This window comes from Poromitra crassiceps (genome assembly GCF_964638095.1).
Source record: "Poromitra crassiceps genome assembly, chromosome: 30".
Lineage (NCBI taxonomy): Eukaryota > Metazoa > Chordata > Actinopteri > Beryciformes > Melamphaidae > Poromitra > Poromitra crassiceps.
The window spans coordinates 12,902,900-12,919,574 of NC_139652.1; the positions used below are offsets into that span (position 1 = coordinate 12,902,900).

The following is a 16,675-nucleotide window of genomic DNA, read 5'->3' on the forward strand; positions in this document are numbered from 1 at the left end:
GTGTGCACGAGGGAGCGTGCGCACGAGGGAGTGTGTCCACGAGGGAGTGTGTGCACGAGGGAGTGTGTGTGCAGGAGGGAGTGTGCGCATGAGGGAGTGTGCGCACGAGGGAGTGTGCGCACGAGGGAGCGTGCGCACGAGGGAGTGTGTCCACGAGGGAGTGTGTGCACGAGGGAGTGTGTGTGCAGGAGGGAGTGTGCGCATGAGGGAGTGTGCGCACGAGGGAGTGTGCGCACGAGGGAGCGTGCGCACGAGGGATTCCGTGTGCGCTTGGTTTTTACGCGCGTGTCCTCAAACCTCGACGTTTCTGAATTCGAGTCGACCTCGGTGACGATGAGTGGAGAAGAGCCTGAAAATTAGACTGATCCCTGAGCCGCCAATCACCGCTGTTACATAGCCCGGGTGAACCCAGCCTTCAACGTGACATCACAGACTATGCCTGTGATGTCTTCTTCGTGACTGGTAGTACATAGAGGTCACGTGGAGGCTGAGTTTACCCAGGCTAGCTGGTACATCCCCTCTCATGGTGTGATCCAGAGATAGACATTTGTACTTGTAGTCTTGTACTAAGCGTGCAAATTGTTTGTTTTTATTACCATTTCGGGTTTCAGGTGCTAAACAGTCACCTCTAATGGGGAAAAGAAAATCTTAAAAGGTGAAGAATTTCATTCAAATATCAATTGTAAAATCAAATAAAACTGCCTACAAAATCATTTTTGAGAAGGTAATTGTTTGTTTTTGAAATACTGAGTAGTGAACCTACAGTATGATGAATAGAAGCGCTTTGGAATGAATGACTTGCTATTGTTAGATTTGTCCTTGGACTGTTTCTTGAGATGCAGAATACTTTGAAAACAGAGAAAAAAGAGTGTGTGTGTGTGTGTGAGAGAGAGAGAGAGAGAGAGAGAGAGAGAGAGAGAGAGAGAGAGAGAGAGAGAGAGGAGAGTGGGATCTAAAACACTATAGAAGGTAATGAAATGTGTGATTGCCTGGACCATGCCATTACTAGGGGCCAGGGTCCTCAGAACCTTTTCTGCTGCAAAATGGGGAGGAGGATAAGTCATTATGGTTAGGTGTGTTAACACATTCTCTCTCTCTCTCTCTCTCTCTCTCTCTCTCTCTCTCTCTCTCTCTCTCTCTCTCTCTCTCTCTCACACACACACACACACACACACACACACACACATGCCTTCCTCAGCATCTCAGAGCGGCAGCATGGGGAAATTCATTTACTTTAAGACGGGCCGTAAAAAGGACGCCTCGTAAAAAAAAAAAAAAAAGGTCCTTTATGTGCAATCAATACCTGAACCAATGAGCAAGCAGCAGATAGGCTCCGTTTCCTCGCCTGAGACACAGGCACAGACGTGGGAGAACATCACCACTTGACTTTCTATTAGCCTGGGCACCTGTCTCCTGAAGGACAATCTCAGAAAAAGTTGAAATAGGTTATGAGAAGAAGCTGTAGCTGCTGTAGATAGATATAAGTATATATAGATTGGCTATAGATAGGCCAAAGTTGTATAAAGCCCAACTTCCAGGATTATAGTCTTTCTTTCTTTCACCTGCACTGCGGACGAAAACACATTGAAAAGAAGAAGAATCCGTAGCCCCGAACGTTATCCCGACGTCGCGTGTTTGACATATTCCCATAGATGAGAGCAAATGATGCTAGGTGCTTTGCTACGACACAAGGTTGACAGATGGACTTCACACTGTACTTGGTGAAGCAGGCTGTCACACGTGGCAGAATGTGCGTCAGGAGCCTGCGTGGCTGTCATTTGGAATGCGGGCTAAAGCCTATAAGGAGGAACGCCACGCTGATGGATATGGGCTGTGATATGGGGTAATTCCCATAGTGCTGCAACTGCAGTTCAAATCTCCTCCACCGGGGCCATTGGGAGAGGTACAAGCTCATTACTCAGTATATGTAGCATAGACACACACCAGACAGACACACACCACCACCACAACACACACACACACAAACACGCACACAAACACGCACACACGCGAGAACGCACACACACAAACACAAACACGCACACACGCGAGAACGCACACACACACACACACACACACACACACACACACACACACACACACACAGCAGCTGGTGAGTGCTGAAAACAACTCGACAATTTCACATCAGCTGTTTGGCGGGGGGTCAGATTAAAGACGGCTCGGCAAAGTAAGAGCAATCGCGGCCTTCGCAACGAGAGCCCAGATACGCCGAGATAACGGAGGCGACAACTTTGATCTAAAGTGGCCTTCCTGCGGTAATCTCCCCTCCTCTCTGTGCCGTTTGTCCTCTCTCCTGTTGAATCGGAAGAAAAGACTCATAGTGATGCCTCTCTCCTCTCTGCTCCTCTCCGCCCGGCAGCGCATTCAGCCCCCAAAGCTCTTCCTCCTCGAGTTATTTCGAGGAGAAGAGGAAGTGAAATCAAACTCTTACCTGTCTCGCATCTCCTCCCGGTGAATCCTTGCTGGCAAATGCAGGTGTTAGGTGAGACACAGGTTCCCCCGTTCTGGCACAATCCGTCACACATAGCTAGAGTTAGGTAGAGCAGGGGAGAGAAGAGCCATTACTCACCCAGACGAACGAGCGTTAACTATGTAATTAGACCGGCAGCAGCATATGTATTTGCATACAGAATAAGAGCTAATTTGGTGATGTGATTCATTACGAAGCCTCTCGTGACGTTCGTTAGCGTGATTAATGCGCCTCGCCGAGGTTCGTTCAAAAAATGTTCATTATCCGTGGTACGGATGGACCGTCGGCTAATGCGTCCTCAAAGGAAAGAGAAGTCATTGAAGTTGGCAGAACGCAATTGGAATAAATGAAATATCGACGCAAATCGCTTTATGCTTTGTGCTCACTGGCAAAGATTGGGATGGGGGAAAGAACTGAAACTAAAAGAAGCGATGCACGGCAAAAGGATTCTTCAATGGATTTCCTTAAATAGATTTCAAATTATGGGATTGATTGAGCTGCCCGTGCGTGGTATGACCAATTCTATATAAAGCAATGGAAATCTTGTCATGTCAAGTCAAATTTGTCACGGAAATCCTTTTAGCTCGTCACAAACCTGCTTTACAGAGCAACAAAGGACATAAAAATAAACAAGAGCAAACCCCACACTGAGACGCCATGGAGAAAAACAAAGTCTTCTTATTGAAATGTATCTATTTTTCTTATTGAAATGTATCTATTTTTCTTACTGAAATGTATCTATTTTTATACTGTAACTAATACCCACAATAAATGCGGGTGACACTATAGAGACACTGCAAGAAATAGGCCACGCCCATCACGGGGGAAATCGGTCCGTTCACTCCCATTCACCAGCGTCATTTTCCTTGAATTAAACATAGCTAAAAGCTGTTGTGCGGTGGGGCTGCGCACACAACAAATGTAAAAAATCGCAAATTAAAGTTTTATGTACTCCTGAGCAAAACAAGGAAGCCATTGAGAATTGGTGAGAAGAAAATGTGGATTTACCTGTCAAGGAAGTAAGTTGGAGTGTTCATCTTCTGTATATACGATCTTTGTGTGCAACATGCAACCATGCACGTGACATAGGAGAACGCCAGGATTGGAGGGGGGCTTTCTGTTTTCCCCCGTCTTGGGCGTGGTTTCTGAATGATGACGCGTTACGCAGTGTCTCTATAGCCACAGGGGGCGCTTACCTTTGCAGACGGTCCCGTTGCCGGTGTAGCCCGGCTTACAGGAGCAGCTGTGGCCTCCGACCATGTTGAAACACAGGGCGTTGTCATCACAGTTGTGTAGTCCACTGAGGCACTCGTCATGCTCTAAACACAGGAAGACACGACACATCAGAACTACAACCCCCACATATCTCACTCCCCGATATTTTCTTTAGTCTCATTATACAGTTTATTTTTTACAGTGATATTTTAAAGTGAGACGATTCCACTTGTTTCCAGCACAAGGTGATGTCATTATCTTCATACGGTACCAAGAAAATGACAGTTAGATTATTTAAACATGTTCATTTGCATTGGAAAGAACTGAAATGCCATTTCTTTCTTTCTTTCTTTCTCTTTCTTTCTTTCTTTCTTTCTTTCTTTCTTCTCTCCCCCCCCCCCCCCCCTCACTTGTAGTAAGTATAATAAAAAAATAAAGACTAATGACTTGCGATATTGTTTGCAGCATACAATATACTATCAATGCTGACAGGTCACAGGGTAAGTTGCAGACAGCAGTAAAGTTGACATACAGAGAGCACTGGAGCATGCACTGTTACAGTAACTTACCCTCCACATCTGTGATATTAAAAACTGCTTAATTATCGTGTTGTTGTTTTTTGCTCATCTGGAAGAATAAGAAGAATTGGAGCGTCTGGGTGATAAATCGAGTCCTCGTTAATCCCCACTGCAATTAAACTGCTTCATTTGCACATCTGATGAGCCCTTTTCTTAGACATGTGTTGACATGTTGAAACCCCCCCTCTGCTCTCTCACCAACTGCTCTTGATGTTTTTGGAGTCTGGGGAGATGTAGCAATTTCCTGTGTTTTTATTTTAAAATCCAACCAACGCAAATCCTTTTCAAATTGATTTGAAAAAAACGCAGATCTAGTTGTAACGTAAAGGCTCAAACTAAATGGTGAAATAATTCGACGGGATTCAGTCGTGTCCCTCGCCACACGTCTAAACATGCTCCTTAATGCATTGCTCGCCCTTCGTCTGTCCCCTGAACACAAAGAGACTGATCTTTATCTCCCTCTGTGAGACACAAAGGAGAGTTCTCCCTCGTCCATCCTGTTTGGGAGCTTCACATAAATATCGCTTTCTGATAAGTAGCTGCTTACCAAGCACTACTTTGGGCTGATGCACAGGAAACCTTCTGCACTGCTTTAACCCGATGAAATCTTTGCCTTATTTACAGTACTAGTCGGCTCGGCCACTGTGCGGCCTCGCCCGTAGCTCGGCCTCGCCCGTAGCTCGGCCTCGCCTGTCCTATTGGCGCACGTGCGTGTGTGTGTGTGTGTTTCTCACTAAATGTTATTGCATCAGTGATGTCACAATGCCTCCTTGTTTGTGTGTGTGTGCCCCATTATGATATCACTGATGACATCATCAGTGTGTGTGTGTGTGTGTGTGTGTGTGTGTGTGTGCGCCCCTATGACATCACTTTTGACATCCTCACTGATGACATCACTGATGACATCACATCATTAGCTAATAAAAAACATCCGGCGCCTTCAGGTCACCCGCACGCGTTGCCCTTTACACACCCTGAAGGTTTCAGCCCGATCGCACCTAAAATGGCATAGCTGTGACCGAACACAGAACTCGAAACAAACAAACATCACCCACATACTCAATTGTATATATAGATACTGTCCCAAACCAGACTCTAGTTTCCAGTCACGACTCTGTATCCAGTCACCACTCAAAAGAAGGCAAAGCAGAAGCCAAAGTATAGAAGGCCCATCTTCTGTCAAGAACGCTGTCTGACTTTTAGTCATTTCAGACAACCCCAGTAGGTGTATATACGACTGGAAGGGTGCTGAAAGAACACGTTTGAAGTCATTGACTAAATCCCGCAAAGGGTTATTAAAGGCTTCTTGGAAAATGCAAACACAAGACTGTGATCTAATCTGGGGGCAACAGTCTGGCCTGCTTCTAGTTGTTTTGAGTGGATTTCTGGGCCACGCTGCGCCTGCTGGCAGGGGACGGAAATACATTTCCTTTCTCTCTGCTGCCCTCCTGCACATTCTGTTCACACATGACAAAGGTCTTCAGGAGTCGTCCTTAAACAACAATGAGAAAAGTCTGCACCTCCTAGAAATAGTACCGCCTACAAATCAAAGGTCCATCGCACAATTCGGCAGCTTTTAACAGGGTTGGCGCTCTTTTGTAATGAGACATTTTAAGGACTTTTCCAGCACAAGGACAAATATATATATATAAAAACTGCAATCAACGATGACCGCGCCCCTCGCACCTTTGTGCACGTCGGGGATGTGCTGCAGTGGGGAGTTATCGAGCCACATCCAAGCCCAAGAAGACCCGTCTCAGATCAATATCCCCACCGCTTCTTCAAGTTTCACGAGTTTTATTAAAGCATCCCTAGCACCTCAAAAACAACTTCCTGTTTCATGGCAAATAATGCGTTGCCATGGCAATGGCATTTGATGAAAATGCAAACGCTTCACTATTGAGCATCATCAAGATCTTAAGACTATAATCAAAACAATGAGGGGTTACCTAGGCGACCAGCCACATATTTGAGCTAAGAATGCCTACGACAGCCTACGACACATCGCAGCGATCAGCAAATCGCTGTCTGCTTGTAGCCTACGCGGAGAGTAATGGGCTACTGTAGATAGGAAGAAAGTGTATCAAGCTTGGCCCCGCACTCCTCCAGATGTATACAAAAAGTGGTATCAGAAGTAGGGATGTCACGATACTAGAATTTCTACTTCGATACCGATACCCAGGAAAATATCAATACTCAATACCATTTTCGATACCATGCGGCGGGATGACAACACCTCATAAAAAATAAACAAGGACAGATGGACGGACAGATGCACGCTTCTCCATAATGTAGGCCTGATAAAATTCACTGAAAACTTTGACCTTACACAGCAGATGACACCTGTTCTAATGATCAGCCTATGAGAATACTTTGAATTTGTTGAAGCAAAAGATACCCACCAATGACAGGGAGGGAGAAATCAGCGGTATGTTTGATTTTTCATTAAGACAAAAGCACTGCTGATATTGATACAGTTGCAAATGAGTATTGTATCCGTTTAAATTTTTTAGTATTGATACTTATCGATACTATCGATACCTGTTGCAAATGAGTATTGTATCCGTTTAAAATTTTTAGTATTGACTTTTATCGACACTATTGATACTTTTGACAAGCCTAATCAGAAGTGAATATTGAGATGACGGTGCGCTCGAGCGTCAAACCTGTGACGCCGGTAGGCTAATCCAAGCAGGACCTCTTTATGAATCCAAGCACTTTCAAGGAGAGGGTCTTGATTTATTTTTTATCCAAGCACTTTAAAAAGACTTTCCAGACTGGTGGCAACCCTCATTTAAAGGTCCCATTCCGTGCAAAAGCTGTTTTTACTTGTAAATGCATATATACTGCTGTCATCCCTCCCTGTAATGAGTCACAAGCTCAGAACTGCCAGAGTTGGATTTGTCCCTATCCAGCTTCCCCCTGCAGTCTCCTTCAAGCCACACCCCTTACAGTCTGTTCTCCCAGACGGTTTCATGTTACGTCACGCGGGTCCTTAAGCATACTGCGCGCGGTCTCTCTCACACAAGCTACCTGCACCATTTTGTCTATTGTTTCCCATAGCAAGCTGTTTCAGCGTGAGATTCATCATGACCTGTTGGTCTGTGCTAACCATTTCAGCCCAGAATGTTTAGTACAATCAAGGTTTAGCCACAAAATTAACACTTCTAGCTGGAGCGACGCCAACTGTACGTGATCCAGCAACTGCGGAGGTGCAATCGGTAAGTCTAGGCATTTTGAGATGTCCTCTTTTTTTTTTTTTTTTTTTCTTTTTTTCCCCCCCGATTTTTTATCCCATTTTTATCCCCCGTTTTTAGTGCTCATTTGAATTACTCAATCCTGGTTGCTACTCCATCCTCTGCCGATCTGGGGAGAGCCGAGACTGATTCCATGCATCCTCCGAGACATGGGCAGTCAAGTCAGCCGCTTCTTTTCACCTGCCCGAGGAAGCTTCACCGGTAGGACATAGCACGTGGGAGGTTCACGCTATTCCAACCAGTTCCCCTCCCTCTGAACAGGCGCCCTTAACGATCAGAGGAGGAACCATATAAGCAACCAGGATGTTGCATGTTTTTGTGAAGGGGGTTCCTATATGAAGGAGACCCCCGGGAGGCACGGGGAGAACATGCAAACTCCACACAGAAAGGCCATTTTGCCGACCCCACCCGGGTGGTGGGCACTCGAGGACATGCGGACGGGCACGCATTCCTTCAGTGTTCACATCGGCCCAGGTGGGAATCGAACCCACGACCTTCGAGCTGTGAGGCGATAGTGCTTACCACTGCACCACCGTACCTCCCTGAGATGTCCTCTTTAGCGTAGCAACCGTTAAGTTAGCGATAGCTCGTTGCTAACGTTAGTTGTGGACACAACCTAGCGTGCTGGTCCACGGACGCTAATCTGATTGGCCGCTGGGAGCCTGGGGCGGGCTCTCCCTCAGCGGCCAATGGGAACTGTTAGTTCTGAATATATTATAGAAACAGACCATTCTTGGGAAGCGACGAGATGAGGAAGTGAGAACTCCGTCACAACAAACGGGGTTGCTATATTTTCGACCAATTAATCCAGAATCATGTTTTATGGACCAGAGACACACGTTTTTAAGAGGTTACAGCTGCACGAATTGGGACCTTTAAACATACAGTATACTACTGTGCACGACGGTGACACTTCACGACACAAAGATGACGCTCGGAGAGACAGGATCAGAGATCTGAATGCTTGAGAGGCATCATCCATTCCCCTGCTATCATCCAATCCATTACATCTCCTCTACAGACTGTGGGCTCATCCAAATTGAAAGTGACATTGAGATGGGATCCGCCATCGATGGTATGATGTGTGTGTGTGTGTGTGTGTGTGTGTGTGTGGGTGTGGGTGTGTGGGTGTGTGTGATGGATTGAAGGGCACTTCAGAGGGTCCGCCATTGCTCTTGTTGCTGCATCACACACACACACACACGCATGCACGCACGCACGCACGCACGCACACACACACACACACACACACACACACACACACACACACACACACACACACACAAAGAGAGCTGATAGGCAGAATTAAAGCCTATAAAATGTGTAACAGCAGCACAGAGAGGGAGGACAGAAAGTGAGCTGGTTTATCCAAGGTCACACCTGTGTCTCTGCCACAGCCAGGAACAGCCAGCCGTCACTCTGAATCCACAGGGTGGCAGAGCTGCTGTGTGTGTGTGTGTGTGTGTGTGTGTGTGCGCGTGTGTGCGTGTGTGTGTGTGTGTGTGTGTGTGTGCTAGGGGTGTCAAAAATAATCGATTATAAGATTTTTTTAATAATCAAATAAAATATAATGGAAGTACATGCAGTTGTTTATTTTAATTATGGATCATAATACAATGCAATTCCAAATGCACTTTTATTTTAAAAGTAGCCACACAGTGAGAAAAAAGAAAGTGAGAAAAAATAAATCATGTATTGGGGAAAAAAGTGATGCATCGATTTAAGATGCATCGAGATGCATCGATAATCGTAATCGAATCGAATCGTAGCCCTCTGAATCGTAATCGAATCGAATTGTGAGGCCAGTGAAGATTCACAGCACTAGCGTGTGCGCATATTGTCACTAGAGCATTATGACCATGACCATGACCCTTAGTAATGGACGGTTATAATTTGGGTGATTTAGAATGAGAGTTGATTACAAAATGGGCCCCTCAAATCAAGCGATCTGTTTGGTTCACAGCCGTTGGTATAACGAGCATATACCACAGTCAATATACCACAGTTAGAGCCACTCACTGCAAAAATGAGAAATCCTAAAATGCCATGTTTTCACAGTGATTGACAGTGATTGGTGATTGACACAGTGATTGGTGTTTGGTGAAGCACGACCCTTACTGTAGGTGTTGTATAATGAGGATATACCATGGCCTGTCGTGATCTATTGCTTAATTGTTATACTATGGCACTCAATGTAAGTCACTCGGAATAGCTAAATCCCTAAAATGGTACACGTCTGTTTACTGGATGGAGGTATGTGTGCGTGTTAGGGCGGTGAATCTTCACTGGCCTCACGATTCGATTCGATCACGATTCAAAGGGCTACGATTCGATTCGATTACGATTATCGATGCATCTCGATGCATCTCGATGCATCTTAAATCGATGCATCACTTTTTTCCGCAATACATGATTTATTTTTTCTCACTTTCTTTTTTCTCACTGTGTGGCTACTTTTAAAATAAAAGTGCATTTAGAATTGCATTGTATTATGATCCATAATTAAAATAAACAACTGCATGTACTTCCATTATATTTTATTTGATTATTTAATTTGATTTGATTTTTTATTTATTTTTTAATAATCGATTTTTGACATTTGTGAATCGATGCAGAATCGTGCACGTCCGCATCGCGATGCATCTTATAATCGATTATTTTTGACACCCCTAGTGCGTGTGTGTGTGCGTTCGTGCGTGCATGTGTGCGTTCATGCGTGTGTGTGTGTGTGTGTGTGCGCGCACGCGTGTGTGTGTGTGTGTGTATGTGCGTGCGTGTGTGTGCATGAGAGAGAGGTATTTTGTCGCTGACTGCTGCTGCTCAGGCTGTAGACAGATAAACAATCAATTATGTAGAGGCTGTCATTGGGGATCTGGCTTGTGTAGGTGGACGTTTTTCCCTTCTCTGCTCGACTATTTCTTGGCAAAACAACACAGACGTTACGTTCGCCTGGTCTGACTTGCTCTCCTGAAAACATTTCAGCCTCAACATCAGCGACAGCTTGCTACAATTAGAAGTCTGAGTAGGAAGATGATCTCGACCCCATGATATGTCTGGAGGAGGAGGGGGAAACTTCCATTTGCGTCCTTGGGTGACTCTGCTTTTGTCCTGAAAGGATGGCTGCAGGAGCAGAAGAACACCAGCAAACAGCCAGGTGGAAACACATTACAGTTCCCAAAGCTGATCATTTGAAAGCTACACAAGAAGCAAGTCATCATCTATTTATAATCGTTAAAGCCATTCAAAGTAATGATGGAGCCATCGCATTTGGAGGTGTCCTGTATACACAAATTGCTTCAAGCCACTGAAGGTGCTCCATGTAGCATTTTAAAATGAACAATAACACTTGAATTCTTAGACATTAGTGTAAATGTTGTAAACAAATGAGACCGTGGGCGAGAAGATTAGACGTCTCTACCAGCTTGTACACTGCACTGGACTTTTAGAGCTGCGGGCTAGGGTTTGGATTTCACAGCGAATCTGCGGGATTGCAGATGCACTTGGTACCAGGGACATTTCTTTATGGCACAAGACAGAGAGCGGCCCGCTGTTTTTCCTGCACAAGACAGAGAGGGGGCGCTGTTTTTCCTGCACAAGACAGAGAGCGGCCCGCTGTTTTTCCTGCACAAGACAGAGAGGGGGCGCTGTTTTTCCTGCACAAATGGAGTTGAAGTATTCAGAGGTTCTTCTCACAATGGCAGATGGAAGAACAAGAGAAAGGCACTTTGAACATATGTCTCCTTTTCAGAGCGAGAAGAGAAAAACAAGGCGAAGTGATCAGTACGGGGGAATCAAATAAGAACCTTGCTACGTGAAAACCACTTTTTTGGGGGAAACTCACCGTCACTAGATTGTGACTAACTGCTGTTTTGTATTATATACTTTATTATATAATATTGTGAATATTTATTGTCTAATTATTATATCATCTTTTTTTTATATATAACAACGCAAAGAGGGAGAGAGATCCAGGCAAATATAATTGTGACAGGAGGCAACAGGGTTTATGGGAGTTTTAATTTTGAGAAATACTAGCGAACAATACCACCGAGATAGAGGCTCCCAATAGTTTTCTCACCATGGTCTGATTGGTTTAAGGTAAATATACTAAAAAATAAAAAATAAAATAATAATAATAATGATGCTACACGTACTGTAGCACCTTTAACTTCCCCATCAGCCATGCTGACAGATTATAAATCCTCCACTATTCAAGACGGATACTGAGGTATCGTGGAAGAGAAGGCAAACATGTTTGTCCAAATCCCCTTTAGCTGCCAGTCAGAGTGTTTGACTTTCCAGACCCAAAGTCATCTTTCCTGATCTCTGCTGTTCTGAACATCACCACCACCACCACCACCACTCCACCACCGCTCCACCTCTGCTCCACCACCACCACCACCACCACCACCACCACCACCACCACCACCACCACCACCACCACCACCACCACCGCTCCACCACCGCTCCACCTCTGCTCCACCACCGCTCCACCTCTGCTCCACCACCGCTCCACCACCGCTCCACCACCACCACCACCACCACCACCACCACCACCACCACCACCACCACCACCACCACCACCACCGCTCCACCACCACCACCACCACCACCACCACCACCACCACCACCACCACCGCTCCACCACCACCACCACCACCACCGCTCCACCACCACCACCGCTCCACCACCACCACCGCTCCACCACCACCACCACCACCACCACCACCACCACCACCACCACCACCACCACCGCTCCACCACCACCACCACCACCACCACCGCTCCACCACCACCACCACCACCACCACCACCGCTCCACCACCACCACCACCACCACCACCACCACCACCACCACCACCTCTCCACCACCACCACCACCGCTCCACCACCACCACCACCACCACCACCACCACCGCTCCACCTCTGCTCCCCGTCCAGCCCTCCACCCTCCACTCCTCCTCTTCTTCCTGTGCCTCAGGGGCCTGAGTCTGGTTATCACAGGATTAGAACAAGGACACACACACACACACACACACACGCACGCACACACACGCACGCACACACACACACACACACACACGCACGCACACACACAGACACACACACACACACGCACGCACACACACGCGCGCGCGCGCACACACACACACACACACGCACACGCACATACCTCAGCACAGCCTTCTTTAATAACATTCAAAGGGAGAGCACAGCCAATCCGCTACCTTTCATGGATTAGCTTCTAATCTCACAGAGCAAGGAGCACCTCGGGCACTTTGGGGAAAAGAAAGAGATTGGAGGATGAAAAAACAGGGATGAATCTTGACCTTCAAGATCAAGGATAAAGTGCTATAGCTAAAGAAAGGGACACGGACGGTTCGTTTTCGAGAGGCTCCATTGGACACGGAGCATGGGGGGCAGTGTCCACATTTTGGTTGTACATATTTCATCTAAGCAAGTATAGGAGGAGTCACCGTGTTCCCGCCGACCACCGGCTGGGGGATCTGAACCGGTGGTGACCTTCCTCACCGCTGGTGCTCGTGATGGAAAATACGAGTTGTCCCGTTCGCTCGCTGACCCCCCCCCCCCCGACAAGCCGAGGACTAACGTAAGCAGGGTTTCACCCAGCCTTCAATCTGTACATCATCCCCTGTAATCCACTATCATCCTGCACATGAGCATGGAGTCATGACATGTTACTGCGGCCGGCGTTAATCCTCTTCGCTCGGCAGCAGAACGGGGTCGCATGATACAACGCCGGAATGCGTGTGGAAATATGGCTATCTATCAATACCTGCACATTGTTTCTGCTGAGATTGCAATCTGGTAATTGGCCGAAAGCCACGGAGGACGATAAAGATGCTCGTATATCATGTGAAATGTAAGATATCAATACAGGCACTGAAGGGGCTTGTTTAATGTGTCCTTCCTCCGGCTGTAATATTTCTTCGGCATTCCCCTCGGACGCTTTTCAAACAGAAGCAGATGTTTCGATTGCTACGAACGCGGAGCAGCGGGCCTACAGCTAGCTAGTGTTGTCAATGATAGCCAACCAGGACTAGAGAGGTCAGACTCCACAAATCAACATGCACAATGCGAGGACGAGCACCCCCGCTGTGTCGCTATGATCAAACTTGATTTATGAATTATTGATATCATTATTTTTCTCTCTTAAAGGAACACTCCGCCCATTTTCAACCAGCTTTGTATCATTAGAACATCAGTAGTGTATCAGAAAACTGTAAACGGTTTTGAAGTCTGTCATTTAATTTGACAGTTATTGAGTGTTAAAGTGTTACTAACTCAAATTAATAACTCATTAAGTCAAATCAACTCTCAATAACTGTCAAACTAGATGAATGATGAATAGTTTGACAGTTATTGAGAGTTGATTTGAGTTAATGAGTTATTAATTCGAGTTGGTGTGGACCAGTGATGTCACTGGTCCACACTTTAACACTCAATAACTGTCAAATTAAATGACAGACTTCAAAACCGTTTACAGTTTTCTGATATACTACTGATGTTCTAATGATACAAAGCTGGTTGAAAATGGGCGGAGTGTTCCTTTAAAGACCATGAATGTTATTGCTAAGATCTAATGAGCCTCTAATTCCCTCTTCCTAATATTAGCTAAGAGGTGAGCTGCGGCTACGCGCCGGCGTTCAGTATCAGAGCACCGGGGCTCTCTCGATGGGCGAATGCGTGGGAGGTGGTAGTCCAATAACTCAGTAGGGAGATTACGACAGTAATTTGACTGTAGCAGGGAAAAAGTCATTACATCAAGCCTCTGCAAAAGCCTCGGTTTAATCACACAAATTGACTTTTATAAGGAGACGCCCAGCAGCCGCGTATTCCACCGCTGTGACTCGAAGGCATTTTAATAGAAAACTATGTGAAATATAGTGACAGAATTTAATCCACTGGGCTGGGGGGGGGGGGAGGGGGGGTATTAATCTTCATTGTAAATCCGGGGATTGAGCGCGCACAGTGGGAAGAAAGACAAATGAGCAAGACAATAAAACTCGCCCGCAGCCCAGAAGATTAGAGGAAAATACAGTGAGTGAAATCACATAAGGCACTACTACAGTGGGTGTCTAAAGGTACAGTGTGGTGTCTGAAGAGAATATGGAAAAGGCCTGAGTGCGCAGTTTCCCTTCACGGGATAAATCACAGGAAGGAGAAGAAAAGCGATGAATGTGCATTCGTAACTCCTTTAGAAAACCATTCGTCAATCTCTCTTCTAACTTGTTTATTCCTTACGAAGAGCGTTTCTTAAAAAGACACAAAGTCACAAATGCTCGACTTTGTTCCGCCGTTTGCTGATCTCCGGTGATGGGGGAAGAGAGGCGCTAAACCCTGCGGCGTGCAGCGCGGTGTCAGCCGGCCCCCGGCTCTCTGCTGCCGCTGTGTTCGTTCGCATTAGTGCAAATTGCTTTTTTAATTACAGACGTGGAGGAAATGCAGCATGCTGCCTCCTCCTCCTCTGAGATGATGCACACAGGGAGCTACTTAGCTTCATGTTCCACAAGCTGCAGACAACCGGTGAGGAACGAGGCGGATCTGCCACTCGTAACCGTGGAATGACATTGGGCTATTCCTGATGAAGGACGTACATGTTGGAGATATTGCATTATTATAGATGGATTTAGTCTTACAGACTCAAACTTTTTTAGTACGTGTTGTAGTGTTGATGATCCTAAATTAGACGGTGTAATAAAACGACTGAATTGAATTAGCCATACCATGCTATTGCTACAGGTAGCATTAAAATAGTTTGTTTGTGTGTGTGTGTGTGTGTGTGTGTGTGTGTGTGTGTGTGTGTGTGTGTGTGTGTGTGTGTGTGTGTGAGAGAGAGAGAGCGCGTGCACATGTGCGTCTACACACCATGGCATGATTTACACCTGGCATAAAATCCAATTCTGTTGCACACATCACCAGATTTGCGCGCATGTCGCTGACTCTCCATATCCCGAGAATCTATTTTAGACCCATATGTTAATGTCTCTGCATCCTATTTGTTTTCTATGTGCTTCATGGTTGGATGCATGAAAATGTACATTGTTTACATAGCTCTGGTATGTGGATTGAAGAGGCGCCCCATTCGCACGTTGTTGTTAATGTGACCAAAATGTGTCTCTGGACCATCTGCAGAGCTGCTTTAGGTGATTGGATCCGATTACAATCTGATCACCTATGGACGTTTGTTAATGTAGAGGTAAAGGGGCCTGTCTCTCTTATGTAGGAATATTTGTAGCATTTTCGACTATTGTGACCAGAAAAGAAGACAAAGAAAAAATTCCAAAGGTTCATAATGAACAAGCAGAGCCACTAGCAGAATCACACACACAGAGACAGGGAATAAAGACAGTGAATCATCCATGCAATCTTTTCATATTGACTTTGGTTTTCAGCTTTGATCAAGGACAAAACGGCCTTCCGCCTCCACTCACAGTCTCTCTGTGTTTGGCAGGTTCTCAGTAGTCGTGTTTCCATTACCCTCAGAAATGCGCAAAATCTAAATATCGCAATAGAAATTGGGTAATGGAAACACGTAAATTTCGAAAAACCTCCCAAATATCGCAAAAAGTTTTTGCGCTCTCATGAGGTGGTTTTTCAGACGTGTCGATATAGCAGTTTATCGCAAAAGTGTAATGGAAACACTTTTTCTGCATTTGCACGTCATGTGACCCATCTTCTCCTTTGGAAAATGAGGGAGAAAGGGTTTCAATAAGCCGTGGCAAAACCTCCGCAGCAAGTGGAAAACTTTGAAGCAACGCTACCTAGCAGAAAGACGTGTGACGGTGACAGGCTGCCTGTGTGCGCGCATTAAGCACAGCGGCGAGATGAGGGCACACACCGGTGCGGTGCTGCTGACTGAAGTGAATAGACTGAGTAATACATTACACACGTTTCAGGTGCAATGTTATAATTATAATACACAACATTCCGATTATTGCACCAAATCAGCCTTTTCCCCTCCATCTCTAAATCGGACCAGTTGTAGGCTATTAGGCTACCTTTTTTCCTCTGCCTGTCGCACTCACTGCATTCACCGCAGCCAGCAAATGTTGCCACTAATTTTCTTTTGAATTGATAATCAGGCTGTTTATATGCGTTGTAAATTCATG

General features: G+C 45.9%; 1 protein-coding gene across 1 annotated transcript in view; it reads right to left on the reverse strand.

Annotated features, from left to right (window-relative positions):
- The window catches only part of nell2a (neural EGFL like 2a), a gene marked incomplete at both ends in the record, with an annotated part of 133,655 nt that overhangs the window by 37,485 nt on the left and 79,495 nt on the right, over nucleotides 1-16,675 (reverse strand). The window contains 2 exon segments of the mRNA XM_083663142.1: nucleotides 2,453-2,548; nucleotides 3,688-3,810. Of these exon segments, the coding sequence (XP_083519268.1) occupies nucleotides 2,453-2,548; nucleotides 3,688-3,810 (219 nt within the window).